The sequence below is a fragment of the Trichomycterus rosablanca genome, chromosome 1, assembly GCF_030014385.1.
Source record: "Trichomycterus rosablanca isolate fTriRos1 chromosome 1, fTriRos1.hap1, whole genome shotgun sequence".
Classification (NCBI taxonomy): Eukaryota; Metazoa; Chordata; class Actinopteri; order Siluriformes; family Trichomycteridae; genus Trichomycterus; species Trichomycterus rosablanca.
In genome coordinates, this window is record NC_085988.1 from 2,521,191 (window position 1) to 2,547,003 (window position 25,813).

At 39.3% G+C, this 25,813-nt stretch overlaps 1 protein-coding gene across 1 annotated transcript; it reads right to left on the reverse strand.

The window, feature by feature from the left end:
- Positions 1 to 8,594: 8,594 nt before the first annotated feature.
- On the reverse strand, positions 8,595 to 15,242 carry LOC134317070 (uncharacterized). The gene is made up of 6 exons (XM_062997754.1): positions 14,582 to 15,242; positions 13,137 to 13,213; positions 10,426 to 11,409; positions 9,923 to 10,075; positions 9,645 to 9,737; positions 8,595 to 9,466 (listed from the first exon to the last, which is right to left on the reverse strand). The coding sequence occupies exons 2-6, from the start codon at positions 13,167 to 13,169 to the stop codon at positions 9,179 to 9,181; spliced, it is 1,551 nt and encodes a 516-aa protein (XP_062853824.1). The 5' UTR covers positions 13,170 to 13,213; positions 14,582 to 15,242; the 3' UTR covers positions 8,595 to 9,178.
- Between the last annotated feature and the right edge of the window lie 10,571 nt (positions 15,243 to 25,813).

The following is a 25,813-nucleotide window of genomic DNA, read 5'->3' on the forward strand; positions in this document are numbered from 1 at the left end:
CACGGTTTAGTAATCCGTACCCACGGTTTAATAATCCGTACCCTCGGTTTAGTAATCCGTACCCACGGTTTAGTAATCCGTACCCTCGGTTTAGTAATCCGTACCCTCGGTTTAAGTAATCCGTACCCACGGTTTAGTAATCCGTACCCTCGGTTTAGTAATTCTTACCCACGGTTTAGTTATCCGTACCCTCGGTTTAGTAATCCGTACCCACGGTTTAGTAATCCTTACCCTCGGTTTAGTAATCCGTACCCTCGGTTTAGTAATCCGTACCCTAGGTTTAGTAATTCTTACCCTCGGTTTAGTAATTCTTACCCTCGGTTTAGTAATCCGTACCCACGGTTTAGTAATCCGTACCCTCGGTTTAGTAATCCGTACCCTCGGTTTAAGTAATCCGTACCCTCGGTTTAGTAATCCTTACCCTCGGTTTAGTAATCCTTACCCTCGGTTTAGTAATCCTTACCCACGGTTTAGTTATCCGTACCCTAGGTTTAGTAATTCTTACCCTCGGTTTAGTAATTCTTACCCTCGGTTTAGTAATCCTTACCCTCGGTTTAGTAATCCTTACCCACGGTTTAGTTATCCGTACCCTAAGTTTAGTAATTCTTACCCTCGGTTTAGTAATCCTTACCCTCGGTTTAGTAATCCGTACCCACGGTTTAGTAATCCGTACCCTCGGTTTAAGTAATCCGTACCCTCGGTTTAGTAATCCTTACCCTCGGTTTAGTAATCCGTACCCTCGGTTTAAGTAATCCGTACCCTCGGTTTAGTAATCCTTACCCTCGGTTTAGTAATTCTTACCCTCGGTTTAGTAATTCTTACCCTCGGTTTAGTAATCCGTACCCACGGTTTAGTAATCCGTACCCTCGGTTTAGTAATCCGTACCCTCGGTTTAAGTAATCCGTACCCTCGGTTTAGTAATCCTTACCCTCGGTTTAGTAATCCTTACCCTCGGTTTAGTAATCCTTACCCACGGTTTAGTTATCCGTACCCTAGGTTTAGTAATTCTTACCCTCGGTTTAGTAATTCTTACCCTCGGTTTAGTAATTCTTACCCTCGGTTTAGTAATCCTTACCCTCGGTTTAGTAATCCGTACCCACGGTTTAGTAATCCGTACCCTCGGTTTAAGTAATCCGTACCCTCGGTTTAGTAATCCTTACCCTCGGTTTAGTAATCCTTACCCTCGGTTTAGTAATTCGTACCCTCGGTTTAGTAATCCTTACCCTCGGTTTAGTAATCCGTACCCTCGGTTTAGTAATCCGTACCCACGGTTTAGTAATCCGTACCCACGGTTTAGTAATCCGTACCCACGGTTTAGTAATCCCCCCCCCCCCCGTGTTTCTAAATGACCTTAAATAAACAGAATCAACATTTGACTCTGTCACAATGATTATGAATGTGTTTCCATACATCCAGAAGTGTGTTTATGGTCATTTGTGCCTTGTTTGTTTAGTAGAATGGTAATGGTATGTTTTCCACTTTAGTTCCATTCATGACAGGACAGGTAGTTACTGATTACCCATGATTCATCAGTTCAAGTTCAATGTCAAACACAATCACTGAATATATTGTATCTGCACTTTCTGATGCTGCCACATTTAGGGGTCACCACAGTGGATCAGTTGCTCTTGGCTGCTCAACAAGAGGTTTCTGTCTGTTGGTCCTGGATTCTGTAAGGGTGCTTTGAGACGATGCGGTTGAGGTACTGGACTAGTAATCAAAAGCTCACTGGTTCAAGCCCCACTACTGCCAGGTTGCTGCTGTTGGGCCTTAATTCTCAATTGTTTACTGTCACAGTTGCTTTGGATAAAGGCGTCGGCTAAATGCTGACAATTTAAATGTATTGTAAAAAGCGCTATACAAATTTAACTTGACTTGTACTCATGGTATTACATAAACCGAGCTGTTTGGGGGGCGTATATCTTTAGTGTCGATCTCAAGTCCGGATAAATATGAGGGTTACGTATGGAAATGCATCTTTCATAAAAACTGAGAAATGGAACATGTGAACAAATGAGCTGCTGTGGTGACTCCTAAACACGGGAGCAACCAAAAGGATTCATCAGAAATGTACTTTTTTAATCTGTCAGTAAACCAGACACTCGACGTTTTAAAGTATTTTTATTGATAATAAAATACATTGTACCGATTTGCACATTTAAATGTCTCCAATAAAAAAAAATGATCAAGTATATAAAGAAAATAACATGTTAAATAAAATTCCATTATTATGATAGAAGAGTAAAACTACCAAGCCATTATTTTATTATTTTAGCAGATTTAATTCTGAAACAAACTATAATCGAGACAAACAACAAAAGAAATATAATCATAATTATAATGCGCAATAAGTGACATTAAATGTGTTTCCCACAAAAGCAAATTTAACTCATCACAAGCTTTAATCTATTTAGCACTAATAACTTTTAAATTACTCTAACCCCGCCTCTCTCAGTACCATCAGTACATTACTCAAACCATCAGTACATCACTCTAACCATCAGTACCATCAGTACATTACTCTAACCATCAGTACCATCAGTACATTACTCTAACCATCAGCAGCATCAGTACATTACTCTAACCATCAGTACCATCAGTACATTACTCTAACCATCAGTACCATCAGTACATTACTCTAACCATCAGCAGCATCAGTACATTACTCTAACCATCAGTACCATCAGTACATTACTCTAACCATCAGCAGCATCAGTACATTACTCTAACCATCAGTACCATCAGTACATTACTCTAACCATCAGTACCATCAGTACATTACTCTAACCATCAGAACCATCAGTACATTACTCTAACCATCAGTACCATCAGTACATTACTCTAACCATCAGTACCATCAGTACATTACTCTAACCATCAGTACCATCAGTACATTACTCTAACCATCAGTACCAACAGAACATTACTCTAACCATCAGTACCATCAGTACATTACTCTAACCAGCAGTACCATCAGTACATTACTCTAACCATCAGTACCATCAGTACATTACTCTTACCATCAGTACCATCAGTACATTACTCTAACCATCAGAACCATCAGTACATTACTCTAACCATCAGTACCATCAGTACATTACTCTAACCATCAGTACCATCAGTACATTACTCTAACCATCAGTACATTACTCTAACCATCAGAACCATCAGAACATTACTCTAACCATCAGTACCATCAGTACATTACTCTAACCATCAGTACCATCAGTACATTACTCTAACCATGAGTACCATCAGTACATTACTCTAACCATCAGAACCATCAGTACATTACTCTAACCATCAGTACCATCAGTACATTACTCTAACCATCAGTACCATCAGAACATTACTCTAACCATCAGAACCATCAGTACATTACTCTAACCATCAGTACCATCAGTACATTACTCTAACCATCAGTACCATCAGTACATTACTCTAACCATCAGTACCATCAGTACATTACTCTAACCATCAGTACCATCAGAACATTACTCTAACCATCAGTACCATCAGTACATTACTCTAACCATCAGTACCATCAGTACATTACTCTAACCATCAGTACATTACTCTAACCATCAGAACCATCAGAACATTACTCTAACCATCAGTACATTACTCTAACCATCAGAACCATCAGTACATTACTCTAACCATCAGTACCATCAGTACATTACTCTAACCATCAGTACCATCAGTACATTACTCTAACCATCAGTACCATCAGAACATTACTCTAACCATCAGAACCATCAGTACATTACTCTAACCATCAGTACCATCAGTACATTACTCTAACCATCAGTACCATCAGTACATTACTCTAACCATCAGTACCATCAGTACATTACTCTAACCATCAGTACATTACTCTAACCATCAGAACCATCAGTACATTACTCTAACCATCAGTACCATCAGTACATTACTCTAACCATCAGTACCATCAGTACATTACTCTTACCATCAGTACCATCAGTACATTACTCTAACCATCAGTACCATCAGTACATTACTCTAACCATCAGTACCATCAGTACATTACTCTAACCATCAGTACCATCAGTACATTACTCTAACCATCAGTACATTACTCTAACCATCAGAACCATCAGAACATTACTCTAACCATCAGTACCATCAGTACATTACTCTAACCATCAGTACCATCAGTACATTACTCTAACCATGAGTACCATCAGTACATTACTCTAACCATCAGAACCATCAGTACATTACTCTAACCATCAGTACCATCAGTACATTACTCTAACCATCAGCACCATCAGTACATTACTCTAACCATCAGTACCATCAGTACATTACTCTAACCATCAGTACCATCAGTACATTACTCTAACCATCAGTACCATCAGTACATTACTCTAACCATCAGTACCATCAGTACATTACTCTAACCATCAGTACCATCAGTACATTACTCTAACCATCAGTACCAACAGTACATTACTCTAACCATCAGTACCATCAGTACATTACTCTAACCATCAGTACCATCAGTACATTACTCTAACCATCAGTACCATCAGTACATTACTCTAACCATCAGAACCATCAGTACATTACTCTAACCATCAGTACCATCAGTACATTACTCTAACCATCAGTACCATCAGTACATTACTCTAACCATCAGTACCATCAGTACATTACTTTAACCATCAGTACCATCAGTACATTACTCTAACCATCAGTACCAACAGAACATTACTCTAACCATCAGTACATTACTCTAACCATCAGAACCATCAGTACATTACTCTAACCATCAGTACCATCAGTACATTACTCTAACCATCAGTACCATCAGTACATTACTCTAACCATCAGTACCATCAGTACATTACTCTAACCATCAGTACCAACAGTACATTACTCTAACCATCAGTACCATCAGTACATTACTCTAACCATCAGTACATTACTCTAACCATCAGTACCATCAGTACATTACTCTAACCATCAGTACCAACAGTACATTACTCTAACCATCAGTACCATCAGTACATTACTCTAACCATCAGTACCATCAGTACATTACTCTAACCATCAGTACCATCAGTACATTACTCTAACCATCAGTACCATCAGTACATTACTCTAACCATCAGTACCATCAGTACATTACTCTAACCATCAGTACCATCAGTACATTACTCTAACCATCAGTACCATCAGTACATTACTCTAACCATCAGTACCATCAGTACATTACTCTAACCATCAGTACATTACTCTAACCATCAGTACCATCAGTACATTACTCTAACCATCAGTACCAACAGTACATTACTCTAACCATCAGTACCATCAGTACATTACTCTAACCATCAGTACATTACTCTAACCCGCCTCTCTCAGTACCATCAGTACATTACTCTAACCCCGCCTCTCTCAGTACCATCAGTGCTGCCTCTTCAAGCTCTTTTAATCCCTTCTTCAGGAGATTATAAGTAACAGTAAAATATATTCCTGCTGCTACAGCACTTCCTACACCAGGTACCAAACTGCACAGATACTCCACAGCTGCACTACCAGCTAATGCAGACAGCTGCAGTCTCACTGCTGATGTTGACGTCAGTGCCTGTACAAGTGGAGATTTTATCAAAGATTTCAGATGTGGCTTGTTGACTTGTTCTGAGAGTCTTTCAATCGATTCATCATCAAGGCCGAATGAGAAGCAGCAGCTTGTAAAGAAAGTCACTAGAATGCTAGCAACACATGCTAATGATAGACCAGGTACTGGAACTACTGCAACTGCACCAGAGCAAACTGCTGCAGCCCAGACTGCTTTCTCAAATATTCTGATGTTCTTATTTAGCATGGCCACAGATGTGACTGGCAGTGACTGTATTACAGTGTATTTTTTTTGCTTTGAAAACTCCGACTCCATTGTGTCCACAAGCTCCTCAAAATCAAATTCTTTAAGATCATTGAAGGAAATGAGAAAAACTTTAGAATTTTTAAAGTTCTTTAAATTGTCCAGGCAGTAGTTCCTAATTTTAGTGAGAGTTGCTTCTCTGTTGAAGCCTCGTTTCTTTGCTTCTTGTGCGACGTCAGCTTTTTCTTCTTTTCGATCTTTGTAGCCAGCAGGATGTTGTTCTCTCTGAATCTCTCAGATGAGATGATGATGAAGAAATCATACCTGGCAAACTGCCGTTAAAATCAGTATAAACGTTGTGTTTATTTAGGTTTATTCGATATTAATATTAATATTATTTATATTAATGTTATATATTTTTTATTTATGTATTTTTATATTTGACATTTTTCAGTACATAAGTAAACGTGCACTTACCTCAATTACTGCTGAACAAAAACCTTCTTCACTTCCTGTTGTTTTCTGCTTTACTTACCTCGAGTCTGACCACAAAAAAGAAATTCGAGGAAAGCCGTATGTGTGTGTAAGTGTGTGTGTGTGTGTGTGTGTGTGTGTGTGACTTTCAACATCACAGTAGCAAGAAATATTTGCCCCCTCTGATTTCCTCTGTTTGCATGTTTGTTACACGAAATCTTGTAAAAATGCTTCTAAATGACCTTAAATAAACAGAATCAACATTTGACTCTGTCACAATGATTATGAATGTGTTTCCATACATCCAGAAGTGTGTTTATGGTCATTTGTGCCTTGTTTGTTTAGTAGAATGGTAATGGTATGTTTTCCACTTTAGTTCCATTCATGACAGGACAGGTAGTTACTGATTACCCATGATTCATCAGTTCAAGTTCAATGTCACTGATGATTTTGTATCTGCACTTTCTGATGCTGCCACATTTAGGGGTCACCACAGTGGATCAGTTGCTTTTGGCTGCTCAACAGGAGGTTTCTGTCTGTTTGTGCTTTCTGTTTCTGCTGTTGGGCCTTAATCCTCAATTGTTTACTGTCACAGTTACTTTGGATAAAGGCGTCGGCTAAATGCTGACAAGTCAAGTGAAGTCAACTTTATTTATATAGCGCTTTTTACAATACACATTGTCTCAAAGCAACTTTACAAAATCCAGGACCAACAGATACAAAAACCCCTGTTGAGCAAGCCGAGGGCGACTGTGGCAAGGAAAAACTCCCTGAAAATTACAGGAAGAAACCTTGAGAGGAACCAGACTCAGCAGGGCCCATCCTTCTTGGGTGACCTGGAGGATACTTTAAATAAATACACGATTTACACAAATCATACAAACACAGAATTAAATGATCTAAAAGTTATAACTGGTAATAAATAGATAAATAGATAAATAATAATAGAGTTGTTCTTCGCTGTAGTCTTCAATAATGTCTGTAGTGATTTCTTGTCATTCTTGGTGCAATTACTCCAGACCCTGCAATTACACAAGTGGACCTGTCACCATCATGGGTCAAAATGTGGAACTGGTGGACACATACAAGTACTTGGGTGTCTCACTGCAAAAAATGAAATCTTGACAAGGCAGAAAATCTTAAAAATAAACAATAGATCTTGTTTTTTTATTTTAAGATTAACTGAATTGACTAGATTTGCATGTGCAAGATTAATAATCTAGATTTAAGAAACTTTGTCTTAATTAGAAAAATTAGCTAATTATACAGACTTCTTACAATGAAACAAGAAACTTTTTCTAGAGAACTGAAAAGTATTGACCCTCTCCACTAAGTAAAAATAAATTCAAGACAATTTTACTTAATTTAAGAATACAATGTGTTCTGAATATTTCTTTTTTAAGATTATAAAGCTAAACATCCCCACTCATGTTTCCCTTAATTTGATGACACATTTTTATGTGACTGACAATAATTCTATTGGTATTTTCGATTTGCTGTTGGGTTTCTTTTAACCAAATGCTCATTACACAAAACACAAATTTCAAAAAAGGTGAAGCATTTTTTTTGTTTTATAACACATTTTACATAAAGTGCAAATAAATAAAGTACAATAGTGCAAAAAAACAAAGACATATCCTTTCTGTATATTCTTTTGTACATTATTTATACACATGCACTTTAAACTTTACAGCCATTCTGATTGTGGGTTCATACAGATGAAAAAACTGGGTCAAAAAAACAAAACAAAACAGGCAACTCCACAAAGTGGAATCAGTTCATCTGGACACAAGTTTGTTGTAGAGATACGTTTCGTCACTCAATCCGAATGACTTCTTCAGTCATAAAGAAGAAGTCATTCGGATTGAGTGACGAAACGTACACTCTTATCCCAGATTAGTTGAGTTTACTAGAAAATTGCGTGGAAACCCGTTGCCTTAAATTACTTAAGTTTTTACACAAGCAGAAACTAATAAAGTCAAGTCGTATTAACATAGACTCTTAAATGGATCCATTAGACAAATCAAGTTTACATTAGTAGTCTTTACTTAAAATCATAAGTTCACCTAAATGATCTCTTTTCTTAAGTTTAAATTGTAGAAAATAAATATTTTAAGTATACAAAAATCATATAACAAATAATAACATTATTAATTACTACTTAAAATGTTTAATACTTTAATGTTTTCTTGTAATTCATTTTTTAGATTACTTTGCATTAAATTGTTTCAACAAATTTTTAAAGAAATTAAACAATACTTTTCAGTGTTCCAATGTATTTTATTGACAAAATGTTGCAGTTCTCATGTGTTGCCGAGTCAATAACAAATTTGTCAACCAAGTAAAAGTAAAAACAGGCATTAAAACTGCTTGGTAATTTGTTTTGTTTGTTTTCAGAACCCGTATGCACAGCATTTAACAAGATAAACACTTTAAACCATACATTAAAACTTGATACAAGCTGTTAAAACATCAACTTGACTGATGAACTGTGTTAAGTTTATCTAGTCACCTGAACACTAATATGCAGTCCTGAGAAAAAATTTCTACATCCTGAATTGTAGAACACAAGTGGCTGGACATTCCCATCCCACAACAAACTTCAATCAGTTGTCACAATACAAAATCTAACAAAACTGTTTAACATTTCCTTTTTTATCACTTGTGACAAAAGGACATTTGTATTGTATTTTAACAAACATTTTAAAGGGTTGTTAGTGCTATTGGTGTCAAAGAACGGACAGTAACAATGAATAAAGAGACACAAGGCTGTAGTGGGGAAAAAGTCACTGAAAAAACAAGCAGCCATGCCTTCTCACATTAACCTTAGCCATTGCTATTAGCCATAGCAATTACTTACAGTGCAAGCTGGTTTTTCAGAGTTTGTAATCTGGGTTTTAGTTCATTGTGGCCCAGTGAAAGGAGAACCTGTTGGATGAACTGGAATGTGTTCCTCATTGATTTGGGATAGTTGAGATGCAGGGCGTAAGTAAGTCCAAACAGAATGCACATAGCTTTTGGCAGGTCTTGAATGTTGTCCATCACAACCTCTCCCTCAATAATGATCTTTAGAGAGGCTGGCCTGAGGTGGGGGGATGGGGAGAGCAAAGCAACGTCAAGGTGGCAGAATGAGTCATCAGAGTCCTAACAACATAAGAGCACAATAATCACATTCAATCAATTCTTTAAATAACAATCTATAAAAAAACTACATAAAACTATGCTCACATTGTTTGTCAAAAACAGAAACTATAAAACAATAGTGAAAAGTCAAGGTTACGCTGACATTTGATACTCTTTGATAAAGTAAGAGGTTACTTACAGAGCATTCTTTGTAGAAGTCTGCGGGACTGTCCCCAAGGACAATAGGAAGCCCTCTGAGCACCAGTGTCCGAATGTCAGTTGGCTCTTTGGTCTTTTGGAGAGTAAAATAACAATACAGTTACATATGTATGTAGAATGACAAGTTAATGACTGGTCAATAAGAAAACACAATTTTGATTGGATTGTGCAATTAGTATAGTTGCATTTTTAGTGACATGTCATCACATAAGCTGTGAAAAACAATACAATGCAAGTACATAATGGATATGGACCAACCTTAGTCTGCTGTGATAGCTGTGACAAAAGCTGCCCAATGTTCCCTCTCTTAGATTGAAATATCTCAATGAGACGAAGACTGTGCTGATCAATGCTTTCATAGAACTCTTGCTTGAGGTTCTTGCCCACAATCCTGTTGAACTCCATGTACACCTGAAAAATACAGATTTCAAAACTAATTAATACTGTGGCTGGGCCTGCAGCAATTTTGTTCCATCCCCTCTTAGCCTACTTGTTTCATCCCTAACCAACTACACCTGACCAATATCCCACCCACCATTCATTCTCACATGGGCCTTTAAGAATAACGAGAATGTATCGTAGTAGGATATTAGGTCAGATGTAGTTGGTTGGGCATGGAACAAGGATAATTGCAATATTATCCTTGGAATAAATATATAATTTATAAATTTGAATATATTTAAAAAAGATTAAAATGAGATGTCAAAAATTACATTAAAGTGACAGAATGGTCAGACATTAATAATCTCTCTTGAACATACCTGATCTTCCGTGAAAAGAGCAGGCCAGCATTCCAAAATCTTGCTTATGGCAGGTTCAGATTCCACTACCTCTTTTCTTCTCAATGCAAATGTCACATCCATCTTCTGTTTTATACATTGTCCATCTGGAGTTCTCTTCTGCATTTCATCAATCAATTGCTTGCGGGCACCCTCAAGGCCTGACTGATCAAATCCCTCAGGATAGTTGGGTAAGTAGTTAAGCTCGCCTTTCTTGGCCTTCTTGATATTCTTGTTAGCTTGTTCGCCTTCTGCTGAATGCCCTCCCCGTTTACCTGCATTTACCGCAACATCAAGGCAGCCTGATCTTCTACACTTTGTTCTGTAGTTAGCCATTTTGTATTTTAGGCTGTTTTTCCAACCATTATAGTGATTGGTGGAGCCTCGTTCCTGGAGACAGGGGTGCTTACTTATCAGTGCTGCTGCAACACTTTCAAACTGAGCATTATTTGGGTATGCTGTGTAGCTATACATACTCTCTGCCAAACTTTCAAGGATCACATGTTTTAGCTCTTTTGTTACTTTTAGGTGTGTTCCGTCCCTAAGATACAGTAGATCTGCCTGTCTTAGTCTATAGTTTACATCAACAGAAAAGGCTGGGATAGAAAATAGTTCTGGCCATGGTGTCTGTCGGTCCTGGGATGAGTGTGAGAGGACTTCTGTATCTGCTGTACTCTGTGTGTCACTCAAAATTTCATCAGGTGTTGAGACAGGTACCAGCTCAAGTAGAGGAATGACTTTTACCGTTGGTTTTTCTGGAAGATCTTCAATATCTGTGAGATTGCACAGCTCGTAATTGAATTCAGGATCTTTGTACTGGAGACTGCAGTTGTAATCAAGTCCCAGTGATTCTTTAAGCTTGCATATTAAATCCTCCATGGTAGCAGGCCTTGTGTTCAGGGTGACCTTTCTTATATCTGCCTCTGTGAGAATGACCCTCAAGGTCATCTTCTGGTGTGCAGTCATCTTGGGAATAAAAATAATAATTAGCTTATTAGAAGTACACAAATCCTCAATAACAGTTAGTTGCTGAGCCATTGTTAGATGGTTGGAAAAACATCACTGAGTGGTTGGTAGAGCCAGTGGTGGAAGAAGTATTTACATACATTTACTAAAAATACTAAAATATATTTACTAGAGTATATCTTTAGCCCCATACAGTCAGAATTAGTTTTACATGAGGAGGTGGGGTAATACCATTTTTACCAACATTTCTCATTTTAGTCGCATTCAAATTCGGCAATAAAAGACGATTTTACCAACATGTTAGTATAGATTCCAGTATCTTTTACTTTCTATAAAAGAAAATTTAGATATAATCTCAGGTTACACTAATCCCATGCAAACTGACATGTCAGTAAAAACAATCATCATCCAATTATATCCTTTGGAAAGGGCATATCTTAAACATGAAGGCTCAAAGAAGCTTTTAACACAGAATATAACGATTGAGCCCCGATTGACTGCTCAATCACACTTGCTTTTTAACACAGAATATAACGTCTAAGTGTTACTATTAAATTGTCTCCAAATCTGTATGCTGGAAGGGGGAAAACATCATTCAGTTCTTTTAGTTGTACCACACACAGAGAGGAGTTAGTGCTGTTACAGAGTTCAAAAGATCTGAAATGCTCATGGTACCATGCAGTCATCACCCGGCAGAGAAACAGAATCTCTGTGTTAATTGCCACAATCTGTTTGACCTGCTTAAAATTAGGGAGGCCTGAGCATGAACCAACAGATATTATCATGTCAGCACAATATCTGATGCCATCCACAAAGACTGATGATGCAACAAGAACTGATGAAAGCTGAGGAACTCTCTGGCAGAAAATTTGTTGGACATTCTCAGGGTAAGAAGTGATCGGCACTGTAGTAACCTTGTCCATTTCAACTGAGGGTTTGAAAAATGAACTTAAGTCTAAATGGTAAGCCATCATTTTCTGATGCTTAACAGCCAGTGTAAGAGCTACATTTCTGAAGTTGTGAGCGTTGCGAATGACCTGTTTAAAAAATTTGTGCTTTCCCTCAAAGCGCATTGTCCAGACATTTGAAAGTGGGCCGAATGCCTTAATCATCTCAGGATAATGCTCAATAAAGTGGTGTTTTGGACGTAGTCTGTATTCAGGAAACGTACTTCGCAACAATTCTCTGTGTTCTGACAGTTTGCAATCAAGGAAATGTATCGACTCGTCTGTGTGTTTTGTTGCTACAGCCAACTCAACAATGTCTTTAAGGAGCATCAGAACGTTCCATGCATTGTCTCCTTCAGGTATTTTATGGCCAATGAGAAGTGGGAGCAGTCTGATTAGAGCCCAGTTCTCATGGCCATTTCCACCTATGGTCCCTTTGGTGGAGAAGCCTTGGGAAATGAGCTGGGGCTGGTCAGTTTTGTCATCAAAAGCATATGCAAAGGTTTTGATAGCATGGTTCAGTGTTTCTAAAGTGAAATATTTCTTAAAAATCATGTCTGAAAGGCAGAGTGATAGCTCAACAGGAACAACACCTTCCAAAAGGTCATGCAAGATGTCGGGAGGGTAGCCACGAACAACATGAAAGTGCTCCAAATTTTCAGTCAACACACACCCTCTTTTCACACCATACTGTTTAGCCACAGTAGGATCTTGCTGTACCTTCTGCACCTGTCTGTTGTGAGAGTCTTTATTTCGGGGTTCAAAGGTGCCTGAACATACCTCTTTGTCTTGGATCTCTCTTCTTGCCGCCATGCAGAACCTGCAAAACTTGTCCACTGCAAAGCTCTCAAAGAATCCTGCAAGTGAATGAGCAGCCAAGTTATCAGCAGCCACATATAACACTGTGCCTCTGATTGATGCTTCTAACTTCTCAACATATAGACCGTGTTGTTCCAAATAAACAAGATCTTGGATGAGAGGATGGAGAATTTTAGCATAGCCAAATTCTTTTACATCAGAGGCTTTGCATAAAAGAGCAAGCTGAATGGAGTGGAGTGTGGACCTATATTTTGATGGTACATTGGCTATCACCCAATACACTGCACACATTTTGTGTTTTTTTTTAGATGTTCCTAAAGGATTGGACACTTCAAATTCATCTGTGTAAAGCCCAACAGCAATTTTGAACTCCTCCCCTTTAAGGAGGTCATTTTCTTTACAGTATGAACCATCTCTGTATGTACTGTACTCATGTGGCACATGTTTTTGTACTGGAAGAGCTTTGTCTAAAATATCTGCCCTGTTCAACAATTTCTGTAGCATTGCATTTAGAGGAACATATACAGCAGCAGATTTTTTCCCTCTATCAATAACATACTCCACTGGCATAACCACTGTGAAGTTTTTGTTCACATATGCTGCTCTCCTTTTAGTGGTTGATAAGGAGCCATCCTTGCCACAAAATCTCATTATGACATTGCTCTCTGAGGCAACCCTGACTATCTGTCTCACAGTTGAATCATCTACATCTGTGTGTTGTTTCAGAATGTCAGTGACTGAATTATGTAGCAGTGGCTGGGACAGTTTACATATCTGCAAAAGCTGTTGTACAATTTCTTGTACAGAACTTTCTGGAATATGAAGGGTGGTCTGCATCTTTAAAAAAAGAGCTGCTAGGTTATGCTCAAGCTGTTTCTCTAAATCAGGAAGCTCTTCACTGCTGGAATCCTCACTGTCCTGTAAATCAAGGACATCATTTGTAGGCACCTGTACTTCTTGGACTGTTTCATTAGTTATATTAGCAGAGACTACTTCTGGCTTGAACATTGTCCAATTGCCTGTTCTGTGCTCTTTACTGATGTGGGCATTAAATGTGGAGTACACACTGGTATGGAAGTTACATCCTTTATAAGGACACGGGACTCTGTGATTAACTTTTAAATGTGTACTGCGCAGGTGTGTAAAAAAAACTGCTTTTGTACATGGTGCAGAAAAATCACATAACTGACACTGAATTACCTGGTCAGATTTACACAGCTGTGCATGTTGGGTTTTCTGATGAATCTTAGATAAGTGGACTTTAAGTGCATTAATGGAGTTAAATGTGCACAAACATTCTTGGTGTAAGCAAGGAAATGGCACCGTTCTATTGTAACCCCCATGTTTTAACCTGTAATGTTTTAATAGGTAACCCCTTTTTTCACATATAAACTCACAATACTTACACTTCCACTGCATCTTCAAAAGATCCTGTTAAAAAAAAAAAAAAAGTTTTAGCTCAACAGCTGCACTTCTGTTCTGTAAACTCTACTGCAAAACATTTATCAGCCTCGGCTGTAATAACTGTATTACTGCTACACAACGACTCAACGAGAGGCGTGGTGGCGAAAAACGCGGCATGGGGGAATGTGCTAACGCTATAAACTGTGAACCGATAAAAAAAGAGTTGGCTACCTTTAGCACGCTAAATGAAGCACCGCGGCTGAAGTAAGACCTCTGTGACTGATGTTTTGTTTATATTAAAGACGTTCAAACGAAGAAAGTTGACAACGTTTCATGATGACTATAGATTCTTTATAATCTCACGTTGATCAACTTCTCCTCATCCATCACACGCACTCGAGATGCTTGTGAGAAAGACCTGACGTTGTTCCGAGCTGAGTCAACCTCAGTGAAAAGTTTCTTTTTATCAGAAATGTCGAATTTAAAATATAGTTCCTTTACATACTCACCATTTGAAGTAACACTGATTTCAAAACCCACAGCTTCGGAGTGCAGCGGCCATAAACCAGGGCTCTTCACACAACGTTCTGCTGCCGTTTCAAACAGGCCCCTCCCCTCCCTCTCAAAAACGTACCATATTGAGTTATCTTTGCTTAACGTGATAATTACACTGCATATTTCAGCTTAATATTGCTAACAACTAGTTTGATTTAGTAATGGCAATATTTTTTTACAAAACATGAAAGAATAATTAATGACTGCTCAAGAAATTTATTAAAACCAAATCCGGGTTTAGAGTGTATCTCTACAACAAACTTGTGTCCGATGAACTGATTCAACTTTGTGGATTTGTGTACCCGGATTATTGAGCATGCATCAACAGAAAACAGGCAACAGTTTATCTTCTCTTTCTTTCAAACCTCCCTTGTTCTCTCTACCCAGTGTTTATTTGACTTAAGTGTTAAAGCTACAAATACAGATACTATTAACAAGTAGATAACAAATATACTATTAACAAGTAGATAACAAGCCACCGCTAGTGGTGGGTGGATTGATCCAAATATCAATATTATCGATACCAACGTTGGTATTGGTATTGCATCGATACTAGTGTGATGGGATCGATACTTTAGTTTAACTTTTTCTCTGCTACATTCAGCACGTTTCTCTCATCTCTCATCAGAAAGTAGAGACCATGTGTGTACAGACTCGCTCCTCTCACATCTTACAAGAAACAAGAAATCTGAGCTTTAAACAACTGAATTTATTTACAACCCTACTGAGAGCAGCTCTTTACAAAAAATGTATTACATTAATACACCTCATGAGAATTCAGATTAAGCAATTTGATGATGCATCTACCTTAATTATTAAAAAGAATCGGATTGATATTAGCGATACTGGCGCTGTATTTACTTGGTATTGGAATCGGATCAATACCAAATTTTGCAGTATCGCACACCACTAGCTACGTCACACCCCAATCAAAAGCCCGCGAATCCCGCCTGGACTATTTCTATGTAAAAAATAAAGGAGGTTTGTCTATAACAGCTGCTTAAACAGTCACTGGTATTGTTGAGCTGTTTTTGTTTAATTATATTTGTGTTTTAGAGCTGTAATAAATGCAACACATTTTATCAATTCAAACAGCTAACCAAAACCGTGCTGCCTAATGAAATGAATTGCTCCCTTTTACAACATGAGATCGATCGTTCCTCCTCAGTTCCCGCCGGAACTTTCTTCTAACCGACATTTCAGTCTTTTTCTGCTGCTAAGTGCTAATCACAAACTACTGAAATGGAGAAACCCTGGATGATATTTCCACCGCAGCACTTACAGGTGAGCTAATAACTTATATCTTCTGATTGAATGTTGAGTTTTGTGAGCCAGTATTGTGCTTGTTCAGAGTCTTATCTAGGTTTATTTGCGTTAGCATTGACCTAATTAACTAGCTTAACTTTAAAGTCAGCATTTTTTTTCTTAATTGTTTTCAGGTTTGATAACCAAGTGTAGTTGGACCATAGAAGATACTTTTAAATTAAAATTGTGAGTGGTAACACTGGATTCTTGGATAATGCAATTTATTACGTAACTGGGTTACAGATCTGCTCCTTACAGTAGGTCCGTGTGTAGTGTCTCAAATCACTCCCTGTTCCCTATATAGTGCACTACACTGTCTGTGGTGGAAGCGCTAATATATAATGTCCTACCAAGTGCACTAAATACGGAAGGGGGAGTGATTTGGGACGAAGCCTCACAGAGTAAACATGAGTGCTGCTTTCTGTAAGAGGGAAAAACAACGAAGTTTCATTTAGACTTGAAAAAAGATTAAACTTAAAATAAGTGTTTTTAAATGTCAGTGAGTGAGTTTGAGCTTCTGAACTGGTTTGAAACTGTTCATGTACAAGCGGCTCCACAGGTGAGGGTCACTTCAGCCTGGTGAACGTGGTGTTAGGGACAGGAGAAGAACTTTGTGGAGAACACAATGTGCTAAAAGTTTACATGTAAGGAAGAGGGTAAAAGTCTGGTGATTTATTAGATGCGTTTTGGAGGAATAACTTGTAACCAGAAGTAATAAATCAGGATAAATTGTCACGTGGGAGAGAAAGGACTCAAGTGCGGAGATTAACTTAAATAATAATTTTATTTTTTAAATGAAAAATTATACACAAAACACAAAACAAAACCAATAATGAACCCCGCTGGAGACCGCTGGGCGATGCAGGCAACGAAAACTGAAAAAGGAAAACAAAGATTAATGCAAGGCGCGAACCCGGGTCGCGCCGGTGCATAGCGGTTGTGTTGCCACCGCGCTAACGTAGCGCGGGTGAGGGGGTGTGTGTAGACGCTGAAGATAAAGCGCTAGGTATGAACCGGGTAATGGCGTTATAGCCGAGCGCTTGACGGCATCACCATCAGGCAGTTACTGAACCTACAGGCGCTGAAACATAAAGCGGTGGGTATGAACCGGGTAATGGCGTTATAGCCGAGCGCTTGACGGCATCACCATCAGGCAGTTACTGATCCCACTATCACTGAGAATAAAGCGGTGGGTGTAAACCGGGTAATGGCGTTATAGCCGAGCGCTTGACGGCATCACCATCAGGCAGTTACTAATCCCACTATCGCTGAGAATAAAGCGGTGGGTGTAAACCGGGTAATGGCGTTATAGCCGAGCGCTTGACGGCATCACCATCAGGCAGTTACTGACCCACCAAGCTGAAAGCGCTAAGGCACTACAGCAATATGACACGGGAGTTAAGAACTCCCGGACATCAATAGCCCCCCGCACGGCGGTGGGCTACGGGAAGAACGCGATCGGCGTGGCTTCGCTGAAGGTTGCAGCTAATGAAGTTCGCCGATCTGAAAAGAAAAGAACAGAACAAATCAGTTAGGCAACCTCAGAAGTGCGGATTCGAACCGGGGATGTTAACGCGAGAGCCGAACACTTAACGGCCTCGCCATCCAGCGGTTACGAAACCAAATGACCACTTAAGATGAGAGGTTAATGCGGATACGGCTGCAAGCGCTATGGCTTGCTGTTTAGCAGCACCGCTAACGCTAACCGAATAAAGAAAAGGCAGCACGAGGGCTGCACGGCGTCGCACCACGCTAAAGCAATAGGCTAAATAAAGATGTTACCTCGACCTTGCAGTCTACACACCCTAATGGCACATGCCACCAGGGGATACCGTCTGGCCTATAAAAGCGTGGATGCGCTGCCTCCAGAGAACTGAAAAAACAAACAAAAGAAACAAAAGCAGACAAAAGGTGCGACACCCGCTGCTGTGCAGAGCTGGCTTAAGTAAGCCAGCCCACAGCTGCAGGCAATTCGCCCTAATTGGAAGGCCTATTATTTAAGGCCTTCCTCTACTGAGCTCTGTAAGGCTCTGTGACATCAGGGAAGAGTGGTAAGTACCACTGACGCCACAGAACCTTACAGTACCCCCTCCTTAAAGAGACCTCTCCTGAGGTCTCTAGCCCAGCGGTCCAATTCCCCCAGGCCGCCACAGGCAACCGGGGGAGTGCCCCCCCAAAAAATGTTTTGGGAGAGAACAGGGGTTCTCCGCTGAGTCCAGAAATGGTCGCACCTTTCTGTCACGTGGGAGAGAAAGGACTCAAGTGCGGAGATTAACTTAAATAATAATTTTATTTTTTAAATGAAAAATTATACACAAAACACAAAACAAAAACAAAACCAATAATGAACCCCGCTGGAGACCGCTGGGCGATGCAGGCAACGAAAACTGAAAAAGGAAAACAAAGATTAATGCAAGGCGCGAACCCGGGTCGCGCCGGTGCATAGCGGTTGTGTTGCCACCGCGCTAACGTAGCACGGGTGAGGGGGTGTGTGTAGACGCTGAAGATAAAGCGCTAGGTATGAACCGGGTAATGGCGTTATAGCCGAGCGCTTGACGGCATCACCATCAGGCAGTTACTGAACCTACAGGCGCTGAAACATAAAGCGGTGGGTATGAACCGGGTAATGGCGTTATAGCCGAGCGCTTGACGGCATCACCATCAGGCAGTTACTGATCCCACTATCACTGAGAATAAAGCGGTGGGTGTAAACCGGGTAATGGCGTTATAGCCGAGCGCTTGACGGCATCACCATCAGGCAGTTACTAATCCCACTATCGCTGAGAATAAAGCGGTGGGTGTAAACCGGGTAATGGCGTTATAGCCGAGCGCTTGACGGCATCACCATCAGGCAGTTACTAATCCCACTATCGCTGAGAATAAAGCGGTGGGTGTAAACCGGGTAATGGCGTTATAGCCGAGCGCTTGACGGCATCACCATCAGGCAGTTACTAATCCCACTATCGCTGAGAATAAAGCGGTGGGTGTAAACCGGGTAATGGCGTTATAGCCGAGCGCTTGACGGCATCACCATCAGGCAGTTACTGACCCACCAAGCTGAAAGCGCTAAGGCACTACAGCAATATGACACGGGAGTTAAGAACTCCCGGACATCAATAGCCCCCCGCACGGCGGTGGGCTACGGGAAGAACGCGATCGGCGTGGCTTCGCTGAAGGTTGCAGCTAATGAAGTTCGCCGATCTGAAAAGAAAAGAACAGAACAAATCAGTTAGGCAACCTCAGAAGTGCGGATTCGAACCGGGGATGTTAACGCGAGAGCCGAACACTTAACGGCCTCGCCATCCAGCGGTTACGAAACCAAATGACCACTTAAGATGAGAGGTTAATGCGGATACGGCTGCAAGCGCTATCGCTTGCTGTTTAGCAGCACCGCTAACGCTAACCGAATAAAGAAAAGGCAGCACGAGGGCTGCACGGCGTCGCACCACGCTAAAGCAATAGGCTAAATAAAGATGTTACCTCGACCTTGCAGTCTACACACCCTAATGGCACATGCCACCAGGGGATACCGTCTGGCCTATAAAAGCGTGGATGCGCTGCCTCCAGAGAACTGAAAAAACAAACAAAAGAAACAAAAGCAGACAAAAGGTGCGACACCCGCTGCTGTGCAGAGCTGGCTTAAGTAAGCCAGCCCACAGCTGCAGGCAATTCGCCCTAATTGGAAGGCCTATTATTTAAGGCCTTCCTCTACTGAGCTCTGTAAGGCTCTGTGACATCAGGGAAGAGTGGTAAGTACCACTGACGCCACAGAACCTTACATAAATGAATGATTATTGCAGTAATAATACTGCAGTAGAATCATGTCATGGCTCATGTTGTGTTATTGTGGAGCCTGTAGTGATGAACACAAGTAATAATAAGTAGTTTTGTTCTTTTCTTCTGATTCTTTACTTTGCTGCTATAAAGAACATTTTTAATCAGCTTATGTTTGTGAAATTGTCATGTGATGTATAAGAAACAGAATTATGAAAACCATTTACTTATTGTAAAGAATACATTTGAATACACAGTTAATATCTGCTGTTTGAAGTATTTTAGTAACTCTTGTAACTCGTCTCTTAGTATTTTGTTTATTTGTAATGTTATGTAAATTATACTTTGTTTAGAAGGCCGTGTACATATACATTTATATTTATACTTTTTGTAAACTCTTTGTTTTAAATATCTCTTAAATCATATTTTTTTCTCCTTAGGGCCCAAATAAATTGTGACAATAGTGATCTCAGTTTTAGATCAGAAATAGTGATTAAATAAAAATTGAGATGCTTCAGTTCTGGTTCTCTAAAATATGTTCTCATGGCTGTTTGTGCTTGTTTACAGGTGATGGATGAGTTGGATGGATGATTCTTTAATCTGGCAATCACAAGTACACCACAGAACTGATGGAAAGTAGTCTGTTCAAAAGTTCAGTTCTTTGGAGTCATGAAAAATGTAATGAAGCCACCAGTGACTCTGGATGAAGGTAAATTCAATTTAATTCATTACTCAAAATGTATTCAGCAATTTGTACCCCTAGAGGCACCAGCTGTCTAAAATATTTTAATCACTTTATTACTTATAATGAACTTCATTCATGAAAACACATTAATGTAATTTAATATTGTAGTTAGGTTTTTTTGTAATAACTCTTACAATTATATTGTAAATACTGTAATATTGTGGCTCAGAATGCATTGTAATGGGCATCATACACACATCAGTCGTAACATTAACACCACCTTAATCACTCATCGTCTATTTTATCAGCTCCACTTATCATACTGGAGTACTTTGTAGTTCTACCATTACAGTCTGTAGTCCATCAGTTTCTCTGCATGCTTTATCCCTCTTCCATCCTGTTCTTCAGGACCCCCAGAGTATCAACACAGAGCAGGTTTTCTTTGGGTGGTGGATTATTCTCAGCACTGCAGTGACACTGATGTGATGGTAGTGTGTTGGTGTGTGTTGCACTGTTATGAGTGGATAAGACAGCAGTGCTAATTGAGTTTTTAAGCATCTCAGTTCCACTGCTGAATCCACCAGCCAACAACGTCCTTTGGGCAGCATCCTGTGACCACTAATGAAGGACTAGTGCATGACCAACACAAACTGCAGCAAGACATGAGTGAACGTCTCAGACTTTACATCTACAAGGTGGACCAACAAGGTAGGAGTGTCTGTAGAGTGGACACAATGTTTTAAAAACTCCAGCAGCACTGCTGTGTCTGATCCACTTGTACTAGTTCAACTCACACTAGAACACCACCACCATGTCAGAGTCACTGCAGTGCTGAGACAATCATTCAGTGAATTAATACCTGCTCTGTGTTGGTCCTGTGGGGGTCCTGACCATTGAAGAACAGGTGGCTAACAAAGTATGCAGAGAAACTGATGGACTACAGTCAGTAATTGTAGAACTAGAAAAGTACTCCAGTATGGTAAGTGGAGCTGATAAAATAGACAATGAGTGTAGATACAAGGGGGTGGTGTTAATGTTATGGTTAATCGATGTAAATAGCTAGCAAACAGTAATTATAAACAATTATTAACATTTATGGCTGAAAGAAGAATAGAGCACAAACATATTTTTTTGTTCCCTGGAGCCTAATTTAAGTTTTAAAATCACTAAATTGGCTAATCACTGAACACAAACATTAGATTGTTGTTTGTGAATAGTACTTTGAAGGTTGACCAGATTACAGAGACTCTAACAGGAAATGTTACTTAAATGTTTGTTAGAAACTTTGTCTGTTTAAGAGCGTGTTAAACACAAACAGACAAAACTGCTTTACTGCTTGATGCTACGATACATTCTCATTAAAGATAGAAATTTGCGTTATGCTTGCAGTAAAAACTTGATGAAATAAAAGTGATTTAAAATAATGTCTGGATGAAATACTGCTTTATTAGTAAATGATTGTTTTATAGATGTTGAGTGTTAAGTCTTTATTTGCCACTCGACCCTGAAGCAAAACAGTTGATCAGTAATCAGTAAAATATCCCATGTGCTGTTTTTATCATCCTCAACAAGCGGTAGTCTGAAGCCCCGTCTAAAGTCATGTCTGTTCATGAGAAATGTTGTGAGCTCTCAGGTTGGTCTAGAACTTTGTACACGTTTGGTGGTGTCTGTTTTATTCTGGGTAGATGTTGAAGTCTGGTGGTTTCGGTGACTGAAGGTAAAATAAATGTGTAATTATTGTAAATCCTGTGGTGTGATTTAAGTGAATTAGATATGACATATTGTAAATATTCTAAAAGGGAAAAAAGTGATTTCAGTTTCAGTAAGACATTGCTTTTCTTTAAATAGTGCAACAGTCCATTGAGATTTTGAACGGCCTTCCAGCACTCTTCCCATCAGGAGTTGCACCAGCACAGAAACTGGGACAGCCGAGTGAGGCTCTGTTTCATATTCTCATGGTAAGTATTGTCTACTGTTATTTATTTGTTGTTTAGATAGTTCACTAAACTGCTTGCAAAGAAACTTTAAGTTGTGATTTAAATCCTGAATATCGTTTGTTCTGTTCATGTCTGTGGCTTATAGTGCCTTTGGTTTTTGTTTTTTCAGCCCTCTGAAATCGCTGCTGCTTTTCTTGGAGATCGTTTATACCAGCAGCGATCACGCTGTACAACAATTCACTAGTTCAGGACATCATCGAACACTAAACCACTTTCAGGACAGACCCATAGAGCAGGTTCTAGCATTCTGTTTATAAAGACTATACTACATATCTGTTGTTATTTAACACTACTACAGCTTAGTATATCACATTACATATCTCATCTGAATATTTAATGCCAGGATACTTCTATACTACTATTTTTTATTCTATTTATTCAATTACATAGTGTGCACAACATTACTTGTGTACTTAATTCTTGTACTTTTATACTTTTGTACTTTTATTCTCTGTACTTTAAAACATTTGGCTTTACTGTACTGGAGCTGCTGTAATAACTGACTTTCCCTCTGGGATTAATAAAGTTATCTATCTATCTATCTATCTATCTATCTATCTATCTATCTATCTATCTATCTATCTATCTATCTATCTATATCTATCTATCTATCTATCTATCTATCTATCTATCAATCAATCAATCAATCAATCAATCAATCAATCAATCAATCAATCAATCAATCAATCAATCTATCTATCTATCTATCATCTATCTATCTATCTATCTATCTATCTATCTATCTATCTATCTATCTATCTATCTATCATTCTATCTATCTATCTATCTATCTATCTATCTATCTATCTATCTATCTATCTATCTATCTATCTATCTATCTATCTATCATCTATCTATCTATCATCTATCTATCTATCTATCAAACTATCTATCTATCTATCTATCTATCTATCTATCTATCTATCTATCTATCTATCTATCTATCTATCTATCTATCTATCAATCAAACTATCTATCTATCTATCTATCTATCAATCTATCAATCTATCATCTATCTATCTATCAAACTATCTATCTATCTATCTATCTATCTATCTATCTATCTATCTATCTATCTATCTATCTATCTATCTATCTATCTATATCTATCTATCGTCTATCTATCTGGTAGGCAGTTTATGAACGCTGCTGCAGTTGCAGATGTAATAGTGCGCTTACATTTAAAACGATGTGGTTGCTGTATATTATTGGACAGGGACACTTCATATATTAGTAGGGAGTGATCAGAAATTAAGTCATTCTGTGGTACAATTTCCAGGTTGTCTATGTTTATACCATAAGTAAGTATTAAATCTAAGGTATGTTTACAGCGGTGAGTGGGTCCTGTTACATTTTGGGTGATGCCTAAGGACTCTAAAATAGAATCAAACGCAGTTTTGAGTGGATTACACTTATCCTCATAATGAATATTAAAGTCACCAACAATTAAAGCTTTCTTAGTTGATAAAACTAATTATGAAAAGAAAATCGGCAAATTCATTAAGAAATTCTGAGTAAGGACCAGGGGGTCGATAAACAGTAACCAGTTTAAACATACTAGTTTTATCAGATGAACATTTATTGGTTATGTCAGAGATAAGAACTTCAAACGAGTTTGTTATGGGAGTTGATTTTACAGTGAGACCTACAGTATGTCCTTGTCATAAATTGTGGCTATTCCTCCACCACGACCGCTAAGACGTGGCTTATGTTCATAACTGTAACCCGGAGGAGATGCTTCATTTAAACTTAGATACTCATCAGGTCTAGCCCAGGTCTCAGTTAAACAAAGTGCACTAAGACAATTATCTGTAATTATTTCATTTACAATTACTGTTTTACATGCAAGTGACCTGATGTTTAGAAGTCCTAACTTTAGTTTAGCTTTACTATGGTTTTCATGATGCTCATTTAGATTAATTTTAATTAAGTTATTATGACATACTTTTTGATTTTGTTTTGGCTTACACCTGCCACGGTAAACAGACACAGTCTCAATGGTTTGTGACCTAAGGATTCCGGGTGACGTCCGATGGCGACTCGCAGACAGTCGGTTAGGCCTGTTAGTCTGCTGCCTGGTCTTGGCTCTGGATAGTCATTTAACACTATCTGCCGCTACACTAACGCGGTGGTAAAGCCTGTCACCTATGCTGCAAGAAATGCGAGCAGCACCCTCCCACGTGGGGTGGACACCATCCCGCTTCAAAAGACCAGGCCTTCCCTCAAAGGTGGACCAATTATCTACAAAATCAATGCAGTTTTCTGAGCACCATTTAGACATCCAGCGGTTCAGCGACAATAACCTGCTGTAGGTTTCACCACTGGGTGGAATCGGTAAGGGGCCAGAGCACACTACTGCCTCGGACATCGACCTAGCTAACTCACACACCTCTTTAACATTACTCTTAGTAACCTCAGACTGCCGTAAACGAACATCATTAGTGCCGACGTGGATAACAATCTTCGAAAATCTACGATTAGCATTAGCCAGCACTTTCAGATTTGCTCTGATGTCGGGCGCCCTGGCCCCCGGAATACAGGTGACTATGGTTGCTGGTGTCTCTATGGGGGTTGCAATACGCACGTGTCGGAGCTGAGAATCTCCTATAACCAGAGCACTTACATTAACAGGCTTCTCAGCGGGTGGCTCACTGAGTGGGGAAAACCTGTTGGACACGTGCAACTGAGATGGTCGGAGCTTTGCTAATGCTGGAGTCTGGGGTTCTATACCTGAACTGCTGGCATTCGGGACTGCTACAGCTGTATCTAAGCCCTCACTGGTAGTAGTCTGTTCTAACGCCCGAATGCGCCCTTCTAACACTGAGATCTTCTCCGTCAGACTAACAACTAATCTACACTTATCACATATAAAGTTATCACTAAACACGGAGAAGGAATAACTGAACATGTTGCACTCG

Bases quoted from the DNA above. Each gene is read 5' to 3' on its own strand.
- LOC134317070 (XM_062997754.1), bottom strand. From the start codon at position 13,169: ATGGCGGCAAGAAGAGAGATCCAAGACAAAGAG. The intron at 9,738-9,922 runs GTTGGTCCATAT...ACTCTCCAAAAG, and splicing joins AGCTATCACAGCAGACTAAG to ACCAAAGAGCCAACTGACAT. The intron at 9,467-9,644 runs GTAAGTAACCTC...TTATGTTGTTAG, and splicing joins ACTTCTACAAAGAATGCTCT to GACTCTGATGACTCATTCTG.